The sequence below is a fragment of the Dichomitus squalens genome (assembly GCF_000275845.1).
Source record: "Dichomitus squalens LYAD-421 SS1 unplaced genomic scaffold DICSQscaffold_14, whole genome shotgun sequence".
Lineage (NCBI taxonomy): Eukaryota > Fungi > Basidiomycota > Agaricomycetes > Polyporales > Polyporaceae > Dichomitus > Dichomitus squalens.
Genome location: NW_006766896.1, coordinates 11043 through 24559, shown reverse-complemented (window position 1 = coordinate 24559; position 13517 = coordinate 11043). Strand labels below are relative to the sequence as shown.

Below are 13517 nucleotides of genomic sequence, written 5' to 3'. Positions count from 1 at the left end.
GTCTTCCCTAAATGAGTAGTGCTAAAATAGCGCAAAATAGTACTACAGTAGTGCAAAATAGCGAAAATTAGAGGACCACATTTGCAGTAGTGCTATAATAGTATCATGTTGGCACTACATGGCACTATAGAAAAAGTGATAGTGAAGAGTAGTTATAACTAGTACCAAGTATACTAATTAGTGCTTAGTTGCACTACTGAAGAAGTGTGTCTGAATAGTAGCTCTAATGTAGATGTCATCTCTGCTAACACTTGCTAATATAGATGAGATTATCTGAATAGTGATAATTAGCGTCAATTCGCAAAGGCTGTTTTTCCAGATGGGGATAGTATGCAAACCTCTGGGATATCGGGCCAGGGAGGTATCAGACCTCCCAATCCCGCAGGTGATTGGCTATTCGCCTGGGACATCAGTATGGGCGCATCGGATTTTGATGGCTAGAACAGTGCCACAGACTGAGTTTGTACTTGAACAAACTTTGAGGAGCTCGAAGAAGCGGACACTTCCTTCTCTGAGGAGGTCGCAATTGAGGAGACAGCGTTGTCCAACTGACGGAGAGCATTGTGCAGGTGCAGCGGGCGAGGAGGGTGGGGGACGCGCGACACGGAAGACCACCGACACTGGCGCATCAGCGCGCACTTTTTGATGATCGAAGTTACCATTGTGGCGCTTGATGGGGGCTGCGCGAAGAGGACCCGCCATTCGTGCTCCCTCCCCTCCCTCGCTGCGCTTGGGGGGTCCCCCGAGCCAGGAGCACTTAGGGGGGCACTCTAAAGCCTCGTTCGCGCGATAAATACAGACGGACTCCCTTCTTGGGGGAGGAGGAGGTGTGAGCAGTGCCTAACCCAAACCCTAACCAAACCCTAACCGAACCCTAACCGAAACTCTAACCGATGCGTATCACTCAGGTTGGGAGGTTTGACACCTCCCTGGCCCGATATCCCAGAGGTTTGCATACCTCGTTGTAGTCTCTACACGAGTGGGATACCGGGGAGCACAAAGCGCGAACGCTGGTCGTGTCCCATCGATGCGCACTGGAGACACAAGGAGTCAGTACGGAAGATCGGGGAAGGGGTTCATCGCGCATCGCTGACTCACCGGGAGATGATGGGATTGCTGTAGGCAGAACGATTGTATGCCTTCCGACGACCTGGTTCAGGCGGTGTCTACTTACAAAACCGAGAAGCCGCCACAGCTAGGGCTCAGGCCTCGGGCCTCAGGTATGAGGGTGCCATGACCCTCTTATAGTGCGGACGTACGCACCAGCGCAATCCAAGAGCAAGAGAGACGGGTGCATGGGGATAGTGATGCAGCGGGAATACCCGGCCCAAACCGGGCCTAATGGGCAAGCGCGATTCGAGACGCTGCGGCTCTCAACGCCCCCCCATCATGAGTCAGGCCAGACCTAGCGTTGGCTCGAAGATTTGCGTTTCAAAAGCATGGCAAGGCAGATTCCTACGGATAGTCCAGTGAGTACGCTAGAGCCTCCGAAGGTCTGACTAGTGCCTGTGAATAACCGCCGTAACTTAGCCGCCAACTGCACCATCCTCCCCGTAGCCAGTAGCCCACTCCTTATAGGCCGCGCTTTCACCAGCGCACATACCCATCTCCCATCGTCTCTCTCCGCGTCAGACGCCGCAGCATCCCTCGACGTGAACATCATGCATCCATGAAGCCACATCGTCCACCGCAGGGGGAGTGGATCAAATCTAACCCCTGTCCGGACCTCCTTCCGCGCACTGCGTCCTCGGGCACCTCCAGACACGAGGAGGCTAGTGACCTCATGAATAGCGAGAGGACGTCTCCGAATTCGCGATGGCTCCTGCATGCATACCTGTTTTGGACCTCGCTTGGCGACGGCACGAGCGATGAAAGTGGGGAAAAGGTGAGCCCACGCTCGCTGCAGCCCACACCAAGGACAAGGGGTTATGACATATATATTTCAGGAGCCGAATCTTGAGACCCAACACTTCGAAACGAGCAAGTCGCTCATAGGCGACTCCTAGGGGGCGCGAGACGAGCGTGCACTACATCCTTCTCGCAGATGAAGCAGAGTGGTTTCCACGTATGGAGCGGACAGGTCCTCCTGAATAAGTACGCTGTTGTCTCTCCCTCCTCTGATCCTTGATTTGCGCACGCATCTCTGTACATTTTCGAGTGTTTCTGCGCGTATGATACACATGTATGGATATTTTAGAACGACCAAGCGGGGTCTCGCGCGACAGCACGTGCTGGTACAGGTGGTATAGTCCTTGCGTCTAAGCCTAATCTGTTGAGACTCATGACCTCATTTTCTCTGCATGTCATGCGCCGCTCTTGTCCTAAAGGTCATTCATGATAGACCGCATTGCCCTCATTACGAACGCTCATCTGTGCTTTTGGGAATGTACACAGACTTCTGTACGTACCCACACCTCCGCCCGCAGACCATCGAACTAGCACCCCCCTCGCCTCCGCCTCATCCAGTCGGCAGCATTTTCCATCACACTCTCCACTGACACCCTCTCTCTTCCTCCGCTCTTCTCCGCCGCGGCGCTCTACTGCTACCTACATTCTCTGAGTCCGGCATCAGCGATGGCAATGGTCAAGTAAAGACAGTAGTAGGGACGCGACATCAGCCAATAGCCTTATCCGATGTCCGTGACAGCGGAAGGTTGCAGAGGCAGTTCTCCGAGGGCATCGCAGTGGCGATTGGGAGAATCTCGAAGAGCGGCGTGGAGAAGCGCACGGAGACAGTGAAGGTAGTCAGTGTTCGGTGCCATGATTTCCTATGACCTTGCGTATATCTATGTTAAGATATGCCTCAAAGCACCAGTCCCATCCAGAGCCTGTGTAGGCGACCGAGGTGCTGAAGGAGACGTTAGCCGGGGAGATCTGGGAGGTGAAGAGCCACTCTACGCACAGGTCGCGTTCAACGCTGTGTGCCGACGTACGTGTGACTTCATACCTTACATGTCTGTAGGCTTGCGACTGTCACCACGTACCACTCCAAATCCTTCAAAAGTATCCGACACACCAGTCGTAGGTCAGCATTCATTCAATCTGTGCCATTTTTACATGTGAGGCTGTACCTTCGATCTCAGCTTCTCAAATTTCATCATGCATGTACCTCGACGCGAGCGCATCCCTTCTCCGCGTGATCACTTTTCATCGCGTCGCAGATGATACTAGGTATGTTGACTCACATGCTTCTTGATATTTTTGCCTTAAAGGAAGCCCGTCACCCGGCAGAGACGTGGTGTTGTCAGCTTCTGCGATGGCTGATCATCAAGAGATAGCATTCGATAACAGAGTGTCGTCTGTGTTGCGGTGGAGGGCGTGTCCTCGAGGCGACCAGAAATCCACATTACTTCTCCTCAATATAAGAAGAGGCAACCTACAGAGCTCGCGTCGCCACCCCAACCCCCCATTCCAACCATGGCTTCCTCACAGACAGGACAGTTTGCCTCTGAGTATTCTAGCCTGTACGTGACCTGTCCCCTGTCTAAACCCGATACTGCGGGCGCTAAAGATGTATTTCCTAACCGCATAGCATGACAGACAACTACTGCACTATCGCTGCAACAGGTACAGTCCCTATTGAGCGGGAGCATACCAATCGTATGCCCTTAAGAATCAACGCTAATCCATTCACCGATCTGTTTGGCAGTGGTATTCTTATACGACTCAATGATCACGACTGGTGAAGAAAACCGGTGTTTTTGGGGACGGAAGATAACAGGGGCAGCCATCTTGTTCTGGCTGAACAAGTACATGACCGCGCTCTTTTTGGTTTGGGACCTTGCAACAGGACCGAGCATATCCAACAAGGTACGTACTCCGCCCTTGCTATGAATGTTGAATCCACATATATCTTGACTTCATCAGAGGTAAGGCAATTCAATGGACTCTCTACACAGTACTGCAATCAATCGTGTCCATGCAGCTGTGCACGGTCCATCAGGGGTGATGCTGCCATTGAATACTTGACGTTCATAGTCCTCGCAGGTGAGCACCTCATGTCCACTGATATCCTCGAACACATCTCGATATTGTTACTTCCCAGCGTTCACAGCCATCCGTGTCTATGCACTCAGGAGGAGCTTAACACTGTGTGCTATCACTGCTGGCCTATCCTTGGTGCCTCTCGGAACTAACTTTGTGAGATCGGATCACGACATGTTCATTGCTATCCTGTGAATACTGATTCATTAACAGGCGAACTTCAGGCTCGGACTGACCGGCGAGAACATCTTTCCCTTTGGATGCACAGAGATTAACAATGTGTCCATCAATCTCGCTCAAATGTGAGGCTCCCTGAGAGCGTCGATTGAGACTCCACTGAAGCCCAACCTATCTATTCTAGATGTAAAGTGCAATCCGAGTCTACCTGAACGCTCAATCTTACCAGCTTCTTTAGTCACGATCATCTCTCGGTCATGCGTCATTGCAGCAGATTGCCTCGCCATAGGTGTCACATGGTTCACATTAGGTCTCCAGTATCCAGCTCACCGCGGAGGCGTGCTTAAGGGCTCGATAGCTAGAGTCTTGCTGATGGATGGTGCGTGCTGAGTAGTACTAGTGTCGGCCGGGGCGTAACATGCTAACAATATCGTTCACGCAGGGACCGTCTATTTCCTGTGAGTGGGGTGATTTTGCGGCATGTCGCATCTCACTCCTTCCTCATTCAGCATCCTCGGTGTGCTCAATTCCCTACATCTTGCCTTCACGTTGCTTTCGGTGAGTCCACCATCTATGGTTGAACCAGCGCAACGTTTGACTGTGGGTCTCATAGATCTCTGTAGCCGCACTACAACCTGTAAGCGTAGTGACGGAGTTCACAACCCCGTATGTGCGCCATTGCATCTGCAAGTCGATCCTGAGTATTCTAACTCTTTGCATGCGCATTCGACCACGCAGGCTATCTGCCATCCTCGTGTCACGCTTCCTCCTCCATCTACAGTCAGCTAGCCTCCGGGCAGTTGGCTCTGTACCGTCCTCACAGATTTTGTCGCTGCACCTCGATCGTTCTCTAGTCTTTGAACGCGTCGTTGGATCCCTCGGAGCATCAATGGCGACCCAAGATTACCTGAATGAGGACCATGGTGATGGTGATGATAGGGAGAGAGCTGATGAGCCAACTCAGACATAGAGGGACCAGTCTGGCTCAACGACTGGTAGAGCTGAGGAACGCGACAAAGACTGTGGTATCTGGGTAGAAGTGAGATGCATCGCGTACCGTCTGCTCGTTGATCTAGAAGAGATTGTATCTATTCGCGATTAATTCCTGGGTCCATGCAGGGTTATATGTATCGTGTTACCATGTCGAACGGGACGAGATTGTCGTTTGTCTTTGCAGCGATCACTCACGGCCGCTTTGCAGTCATATGCTGTTCTTTGGCTTAATTCTCGTCGCTGGCTGATTTGCAGCGAGGCATAGAGACACATTTTTACCAAGGGTTTCAGCAGATCAATCTGTTCTGCCTTCAAGGAGCTCGTCGTACAATATCGCAACCAACGACACTCTCAGGAGTATTACAGGATACACTTATGGGCGTACGCGATGGTAAGCATAAGCAAAGCGGCGCGAAATCGGACGAAATAGGGCAGGAAATCGATTCAACGTTCTACCGTGGGCCAGAGGTCAGGGAGACCGTCTTCGTGCGGATCGCGTACGGCAACTGCGGTGTCCGCTACAGAGTGATTTCATCCTGGAACATTAGCTAGCTCGGATAGAGTACATCCGCGGCGAGGATTCCGGGACGCAAGAACAGGCATATGATACTCGTTGGGGGAAGGGGAGGGTTCAGCACTAGTTTGCCTGCATGGACGAGATTCTCATTCAGGGCAGTTTTGTCCACGGCGTGACAATCAAGCGAGACGATTGGTGCTCCAGGTGGCAGCGACTGCGACAGCCTTCGGACTGATGAATCAATTACAGTTGTGCAGGAGGAACACCTTGGTTCTCCGAGCACCGCTCGTCTCTGTGTTCAGCAGATACTCGGAACTCACGCCGGAGACGCTTGGAGAACCCAACGCCGTCCGCGACCTAGTGCTAGTGGTGTTCCATGACGGCGGCAATATGAGACGAGCTTGCATTTGTGCAGTAAGCAGACGTATGAATCGGGATATGCTTCGACTTGAACGTAGGCAGGGCGGGCAAAACTTCGCGTGATGGGGATATAGATGAAGATGGGAAGCATAAGAGCGGAGAGGTCTCGGGAAACAAGAGATGCGAGTCATGCGCCATGTCAGGTCCCAAGAGGAAGTTTCTCGATGAGCATTCCGATGTGCTCTCCTGAAGGTAGGGAGAAACAGTAGAGGGGATGAACTTCGGGAGGAAAAGCCGTTCCAGCACATGCTAGAACAACACCAGCGCCAATTTGTCTGAGGGGACGGTGTCGTATAGCAAGCACGTCCCGCCGTCGCGGAAGAAATCGTGAGCCTATCGTCGGCGTAGAGCGCAAAAATGCCCTGTCCGCTAGCAGCAGAAGCTGAGAACGCACCCACAGAGTGCAATGTGATCATCTTCCCCTCTCCGCCCGTAACTCGACACCAATCAAACACGGTATGCGCAACCACGTCTTGCTGACATCCACAGCGTAACGGCGTAATTGAGGAAGAAGGGTGTGCCGATGCTCCGGATGCCGCCAAAATATCGCTAGGGCCGTTGCTCGCGGAAGAGTGGGTGTCCTGTAGTGGGAAGACCTGCTCGATGAGGACTTCAGTGGGCTATGTCGCACGCGGTAGGAACCTGATTATGTGTGCACGAGCATAAGTATCACTAGGGCTTCCTTCGAGCAGCAATATTGTGGAAGGCGAAAGGGTTGCTTCGGGTTGTGGATGTATGCCACACCTATCGACTTGAATCTGCATTGGAGGGAGACCGGTGAGCCCATAGCCCAAACGATAGCGGTGCTCCATGAATGAGTGCGTGTACACAAGGAGCCCGTAAGGAGGATCGGGAAGACGTACAGATTGTTAACTTATCGTAATCGCTACTCACCTGGTAATGACGGGACCACCCGAGACAGACCGATTGTACGCCATCCGACGACCTGTTTCAGGCAATTCATGTTGACTTTTGGGACCGGGAGCGCACTCATGACGTCACAGCTAGGCCTCAGGTATGAGGGTGTTATGACACTCTCGCAGCGCTGACGTGCAAACTGGCGGGGTCCAAAAGTTAAGGAAGAGCTGAGAAACCAGTGAGTCTCGTCGAGCTGCTGCACCTGAGCTGAACGCCAGATATTCGTGCAGAGTCGCGCTGGGAAGAATGACGGACCTATGCGTCCGCATCCGGGACCCGGCCCGTATCTCCGTAGCGGGCATGATATACAAGCGCTACTCGAGACGCCGCGGCTCTCCGCACAACACCGTCCTCGAGCTGCAGGGCTCAAGGCTGCAGGCAGTCCTCCAAGCAGAGCAGCACAAACACTCTGCAGATCTTCGAGTGAGTTTGTCAAAGCCGTCCTCCATTCATGCTCTAATACTGACGTGCAGGGCTCTGGTCTATAGTTGCACTAATGCCTGTATGCGAACGACTCGGGACCCCGTTATTAATTCAGTTTTGGGAATGCTCATTTATCAATTCTTAGGTCGTTTTCCAAATGGCCCTCGCGACCGCCCTCCACAACGTCAGTAGTCCGCTATCGACGGTGCCTTTGGCCAAGCATCTAAGGCTATCGATCTCCCATCGCTCTTCCCCGCACCCGACTCCCCAACTTCTCTCGATGGACTTACGCCTTCCTCATCTGTCTTCCTCCTATCCCGACCTCCTTTTACACGCTCAGTCCCTTGGTTCTTCCAGACGAACAAATAGAGCGCGAACGTCTTTCCACTGCCCCTGGATGTATGCCTGCGCTGGATCTCACTCAGCACAGCACGAGCGACGAAGGCGGAGAAGAGGGTCAGCCTGCGCTCGCTGGAGCTTACACCAAGGAAAAGGGATCAGATGACGCGCGATTGGCTGCTAGTCAAACGTGGGATATGGTTCATTGCGGACGTGAGTACTCACTTCCGCGTGTATGACCATGACTCTCTCCGCATCAGCACAAGTGTCGAGATACCCTGCGTCAGTGGCATTCCCCTGTTTTGGCAGCAATTCGCGCATGGAATGCACGTCTTCAACCAGGATCCATTCCGATTATTTCCTCGCCGGATCCATTCTAAGACACGTCAGTCGGACACCTCGTGCGCCCTTACCCAAGTTGGGTAGTGTTGTGCAGGGCCGGGCCGGGCTCAAAACCCCGGGCTAGGGCCCGGCTTTGGAGGGCTCAGGCTCACTGAACCCTCGAGCCGGGCCCTAGTGGTGGGCTCGGGCTGGGTCCGGGTCGGGTCGGGCTCAAGCCCGGGCTTTAGGCCTATCACATATACATGAAGAATTAGCATTTGACACGTACCTCAGCTCATTTGTAGGCCTTGCTACACATGAAAGAAAGAGTAAGCAGGATGTAAATGGCCACTTTTGGCGAAGAGAAGACGGTACGAACCCTGTGAGCCGCAGTCCTGAATCAGGCAGGTCTAGCGCTCACCCGACCGGCCGTGTCCATCTGCACCAGGTCCGCCGAGAGGCATCACTGTCAAGCTTTGTGAGTCGACCCTTACTTTTCACTTACCTTTCAGCATCTCGGACGGCTGTTCAAGGCCCTACGCGGTCAGATACAGAGGTCCTCCTCAAGCCCGGGCTTGAGGGCTGGGCTCGGGCTTGCAGACATTCAAGCCGGGCCCCCAAGCCCTGAAAGCCCGACGCCGGGCTGGGCTGGGCCGGGCTTTTGGGGGCCGGGTACCCGGGGCTTCAGGGCTTTGAGCCCGGCCTTGCACAACACTATACCCAAGCGACCGGTGAGTGTTCTTTTGCAATCCACACGGCTTGGTGTCTTTGATATCGACACATGCCTCCGCAAACTATATGTTACACACAACATGGAGCGAGCAAGCACAAGGCCCGGCCAACGCCTGCGCGTTGAGCTACTCGACACACGCCTCCCACACCTTCCCTATTGCCCGCGAGCGCGAGACGCGCAGTTCGAATCATGGGCTGCCAGGGGCAGAACGACACAGCCAAGGCCGAACACGGAGCGTGGTCGCGCGTCACAAAACAATACTGTTGTCGATGACTGCGCTGCACAGGAACAGGCTAACCATGCCCGACACAGCACACGCGACGCCGGGTGATCGAACAGACATCTGACGTGGTCGGCTCGATGGCGTTGTGTGGACGTTGCCGATTCCTCGATCTATGCCTGGACCCAGGGATCAAAGGGCCTGTCGGGGTCGTCGACCGTGCCATGCGTGCGCCGAGGGCTCAGCAAGGAGTGCTCAACCGCAGCCTCGGGCTCGTCGTCCGCTTGACACCTCCTTCCTTCCGTCTTGGCTGATGATTGTGAGTCTCTACCTGGACTGCAGGATATTGCGCTTCGCGTCCTGATGATGGAAGGCGAATCAGACACGTCGGGTGCGTTATGAGCACTGGTGAGACGTGAGGTTGTCGACGCTGATCCACCACTGTCGCGGGTCCCTCCGCTTCGAGACTGGAGAGTGACACATAAAGGTCAGTCCGATATATCTCTATACCTGCGCTTTGAGCACTGCTAGCTAACGCGAGTCTAGGGAGGATCTACAGACCATAGGTGGAATTGTGCATGCTTTCCGTGCATATTCTTAGGGATTTCTTGCCTCTCATTTGTCTTCCTAAATTGATATACAGCATCCCCGTAGAATCGATGGCTATCTGAGCAGCGAGGGATAGTGTATGATTTGGAAGTAGGTGTACGAGAGCGATAGCCGTGTGGAACACTAAACAAGGCTATATAGAGTATCGTTAGCGGGACTCGTGACTGTACTGGACGTAGATACATATACACTCAGATGTAGACATACGAGGTGTGAGGCGGAACGGGGGTCATCGGTCTACCATATACTTCTCTACAATCTATACTTTCGGAACGATGTCCTGCAATCGACGACCCAAGACAGTTCCATTGTGTGCCGCAGACCATAGCATTGTCCCGTCGGTAGTAAAAGCAACGTGCTGGACCCACGCGCCATGGTCGGAGAGCGTCGCCAAACATGATCCATCGCTTGTCCTCCATACCCTTACCGTCTTGTCAGCAGATGCAGAGGCAATATACTTCCCACACGGGGAGAAGCACGCCTTGTACACGGTGGACTGGTGCCCGTCAAGCGCTTGGACCATGGCACCGGTGCGCGCGTCCCATATCTTCACCGTCTTGTCGCTCGACGCCGAGAGCAGCAGTCGACCATCTGGGGAGAATACCACATCGTTCACCCATTCTTGGTGCGCCTTGAAGAGCAGAGGCTCCTGTCCAGTCGCCGTGCACCAGATGTGGATCATCCCGCTCCAGTATCCAACTGCAACGTGTGTACTCGAGGGGTTGAATGCGGCTGCGACGGGCTGAGCGCCCTCCTCAACTAGCTGGAACCGGAGTGCCAGGTATGCGCGGGACACAACATCCCAAACGCCACAACTGTCCCAATTGTGCACTAGAAGCCACTGGCTGTCGGGGGAGAACAGGGGCTCGATGATAGTTGTGCCGTCGACGGGAAGCAGCTGGAATGATTGTCCATCCCTCAGTCGTAGAGTGTTGGTATGATCACTGGATGCGATGTAAGCACCGTCGATGGACCATGCACAGTGTAGGACAGGAGCAGAGTGGCCTTCGAGGACGGCAACTCGATATGAGCTGCGGCTGATGTCCCAAATCGTCACGCTCCCATCTCCACCCGCGGACGCGAGGTGTCTGCTGTCTGGTGAGAATGCAAGACCCAAGAGCTTTCCGTCACGGGAGAGCCACTCTTTCGAGATACGTGCGTCGTGGGCATCCCAGAGGATTATCGTGGAATCCTCGGAGGCCGTCGCTACCCACCGCCCATCTGAGGAGACGACAAGCGCGGTGACATACGAGTCATGCCCGCATTCACCAGCTACTCAGGTCAATGTCCGACTCGGATCATTTGCATGGACGATACTCACAGTATCTGACGTCTTCAGTCAGCGCCCATTTCTCGCTAACTGGACGGAAGCACTTGCTGAACTCGTCCGACCAGGAGATAGTCTTCCGTTTTTTCAGGACTGGGATTCCGGGAACGGTCAATAGTACGCGATGGCAGTTATATTCGAGCAGGACACTCTCCAATATTGCAAAAAGCTCCAGATTCGCAGGTCGACAACATTTCCTGTGTAGAGAACCCACGTCGGAATCCCAGAGGACCAGGGTGACATGTCTTATCGCTCTTGGTGAACCGCGTAAGACTCCGATGGCATGGTGGAGTCTCTTGGGCCCAACTGGTGTCCACCATGTTAAGGAGGTCTGGCGATCCTGACCTGAGTGAAGAGGCAGCATAGATGATGCATCCGATTCAAAATATATAAGATATGCAGCGGGAGACTGAAAGAGATACACACGAGCAGGTTCTGGAACTGCAGGCGGACTAGTGATCGCCGGTTGAGCTATGTGAACCAGCAGCTCTGCGACGTGTTGGTCCACATCTTGAAGTATCTACGAGGCAACCCAGCGCGTTGAGATCGAGGAGCACAGATGACCATGTTGGACCCTCACATTCAGCGTTCGCAGCTGTAAACGACAAGACGGATGATCTTGCACTATTCCACTGCCTTCATGGATGATCAGATGCAGACTCTCGCAGGTGAGGTCCTCGATGTTCGGGAAGGCCGAGAGGAAGCGGAGGAAAGCGGTTTGCGTTCGGAAAACAGCATCGCGGATAGTCAGGCTCTGGAGGCCACAGAGTAAAGTGGACTGGGAGAGTTGGATATCATCCCTAATCACAGGATAGATACTGTTAAATGTGACATTGCGGAGACCTGGGAGGGTGGACAGCAGGGGAAATGGAGACTCGGAGAGATCCCCCCACGGAAACGATAGAGATTTCACGACAGGCTGAAGGTGCGACTGAGCTTGGACGGCATGGTAGAACGCCACGAGCTGTTTCAGGCTTCGGAGGTCGACATTGGTGAAGAGAACAAAGAGGCTACGAGGATGGAGCTGGCTGCAGGTCAGAGCAAAAGCGCACAGCGTCGCCTTGTCGCCAGAGCAGAGATCGATGGCCCTCTCGATGACCTCCCATGGAAGTGCCGGGGACTGCGCGATAGACGAAACCAAACGCGAGGGACGCAGGGAGTTCGCGAGGTCGTCCATAGAAAATATGGGTGTTCAAAGGACACTTCTTGTTGGTGGATGACACGGTGGGTGACACTGCGCTGTGTCGAGACCATCAGGCGGGGCTCGCAATCAGATCCTGCAGGCGTCTAAGGGGACTCTTCTCCAAATGTCAGAGCGCCAATACACTGTTCACTTCAAGACGCCCACGCAGACAAACGGCCGACGGTGGAAAAAGCAATCACTGCGTTTTAGGCCCTTCTGGTTCAAGCGCATGTACGTGAGCGAGTACCAGCTAGTTAAAGGGGTGTGAACGGCGGACCTGGTCGAACGCCTGATTAGATGTGGTTAGATATAAGTTATCAAGTTACTAATACGTAGTCTATGTTTCAACTCCGGCATACCTTCGCGTCATGAAGGAACTGTAAATCGTCTTGATCAACTGGCATATTAGAGTCTATCTGAACCTCAAATAGGCTTGCAGATTGCGAATTGTGAGTCTCTGTGTCTATGTCTATGGTTAGTACCCTGACTCGCTGGGAATATCTAAGTAGTGTTGTGCAAGGCCGGGCTCCAAGCCCTGAAGCCCCAGGTACCCAGCCCCGAAAAGCCCGGCCCGGCCCAGCCCGGCGTCGGGCTTTCAGGGCTTGAGGGCCCGGCTTGAACTTCTGCAAGCCCGAGCCCGGCCCTCAAGCCCGGGCTTGTGGGGTACCTCTGTATCAGACCGTGTAGGGCGTTGTACAGGCATCTGAGATGCTAAAAGGTAAGTCAAGCTAGGAAAAAGTAAGGGACGGCTCACCAAGCTAGACAGTGTTGCCTCACGACGGACGTGGTGCAGATGGAAGTGGCCGATAGGGTGAGCGCTAGACCTGCCTGATTCATGATTGCAGCGCTCACTCGCTCCCTACCGTCTTCTCTTCGCCAATTGTGGCCATGAACATGCCGCTTACACTTTCTCTAACATTGTCACAGCCAACGAGCTGTGCCACCAGATAAACAAAGACAAAGCTCACTGGTGATGGGGTTGGTGCTAAGGGGCGAAGCAACTCCAGGTGACACAGCAAGAGATGGTGTAAAGAAGTAGATTCCCTAGACTAGAAGGGGCAGTGAGAGGTAGGGCTGCTAGCTACCTACAGAGGAGATGGGTGATCGACGAGAAGATCAAGTCTGAGGTTCCCTGCCTCAGACTCCCTACTATTTATACAATTACAACGGTGCACAGACCAGGTACCTATTTGTCCCTGCTTGGTCAGAGTCTTCTGACTCGTGTCCTGTCTCCTGACCTGTCACATGGTGTCCTCATGACTAACACCTGAGTCATGCCAAGTCCGGACTCCTGCTCATGAGTAAGCGCCCCCTGCTGGCATGTAGGTCACCTGTCCGTGAGTGAAGATGGGC

At 53.7% G+C, this 13517-nt stretch overlaps 2 protein-coding genes across 2 annotated transcripts; one reads left to right on the top strand and one right to left on the bottom strand.

The window, feature by feature from the left end:
- Positions 1-1669: 1669 nt before the first annotated feature.
- On the top strand, positions 1670-2006 carry DICSQDRAFT_170094 (uncharacterized protein; the record flags this gene model as incomplete). The annotated part of the gene is made up of 2 exons (XM_007365712.1): positions 1670-1885; positions 1947-2006. 2 exons carry the CDS (start codon positions 1670-1672, stop codon positions 2004-2006), a joined length of 276 nt encoding a protein of 91 aa, XP_007365774.1.
- Positions 2007-9913: 7907 nt separating this feature from the next.
- Positions 9914-10780, bottom strand: DICSQDRAFT_60551 (WD40 repeat-like protein; the record flags this gene model as incomplete). Its single annotated transcript, XM_007365711.1, has 2 exons — positions 9914-10353; positions 10600-10780. Coding segments are annotated over 2 exons (621 nt in total), but the record flags the coding sequence as incomplete, so codon positions are not given.
- Positions 10781-13517: the final 2737 nt, after the last annotated feature.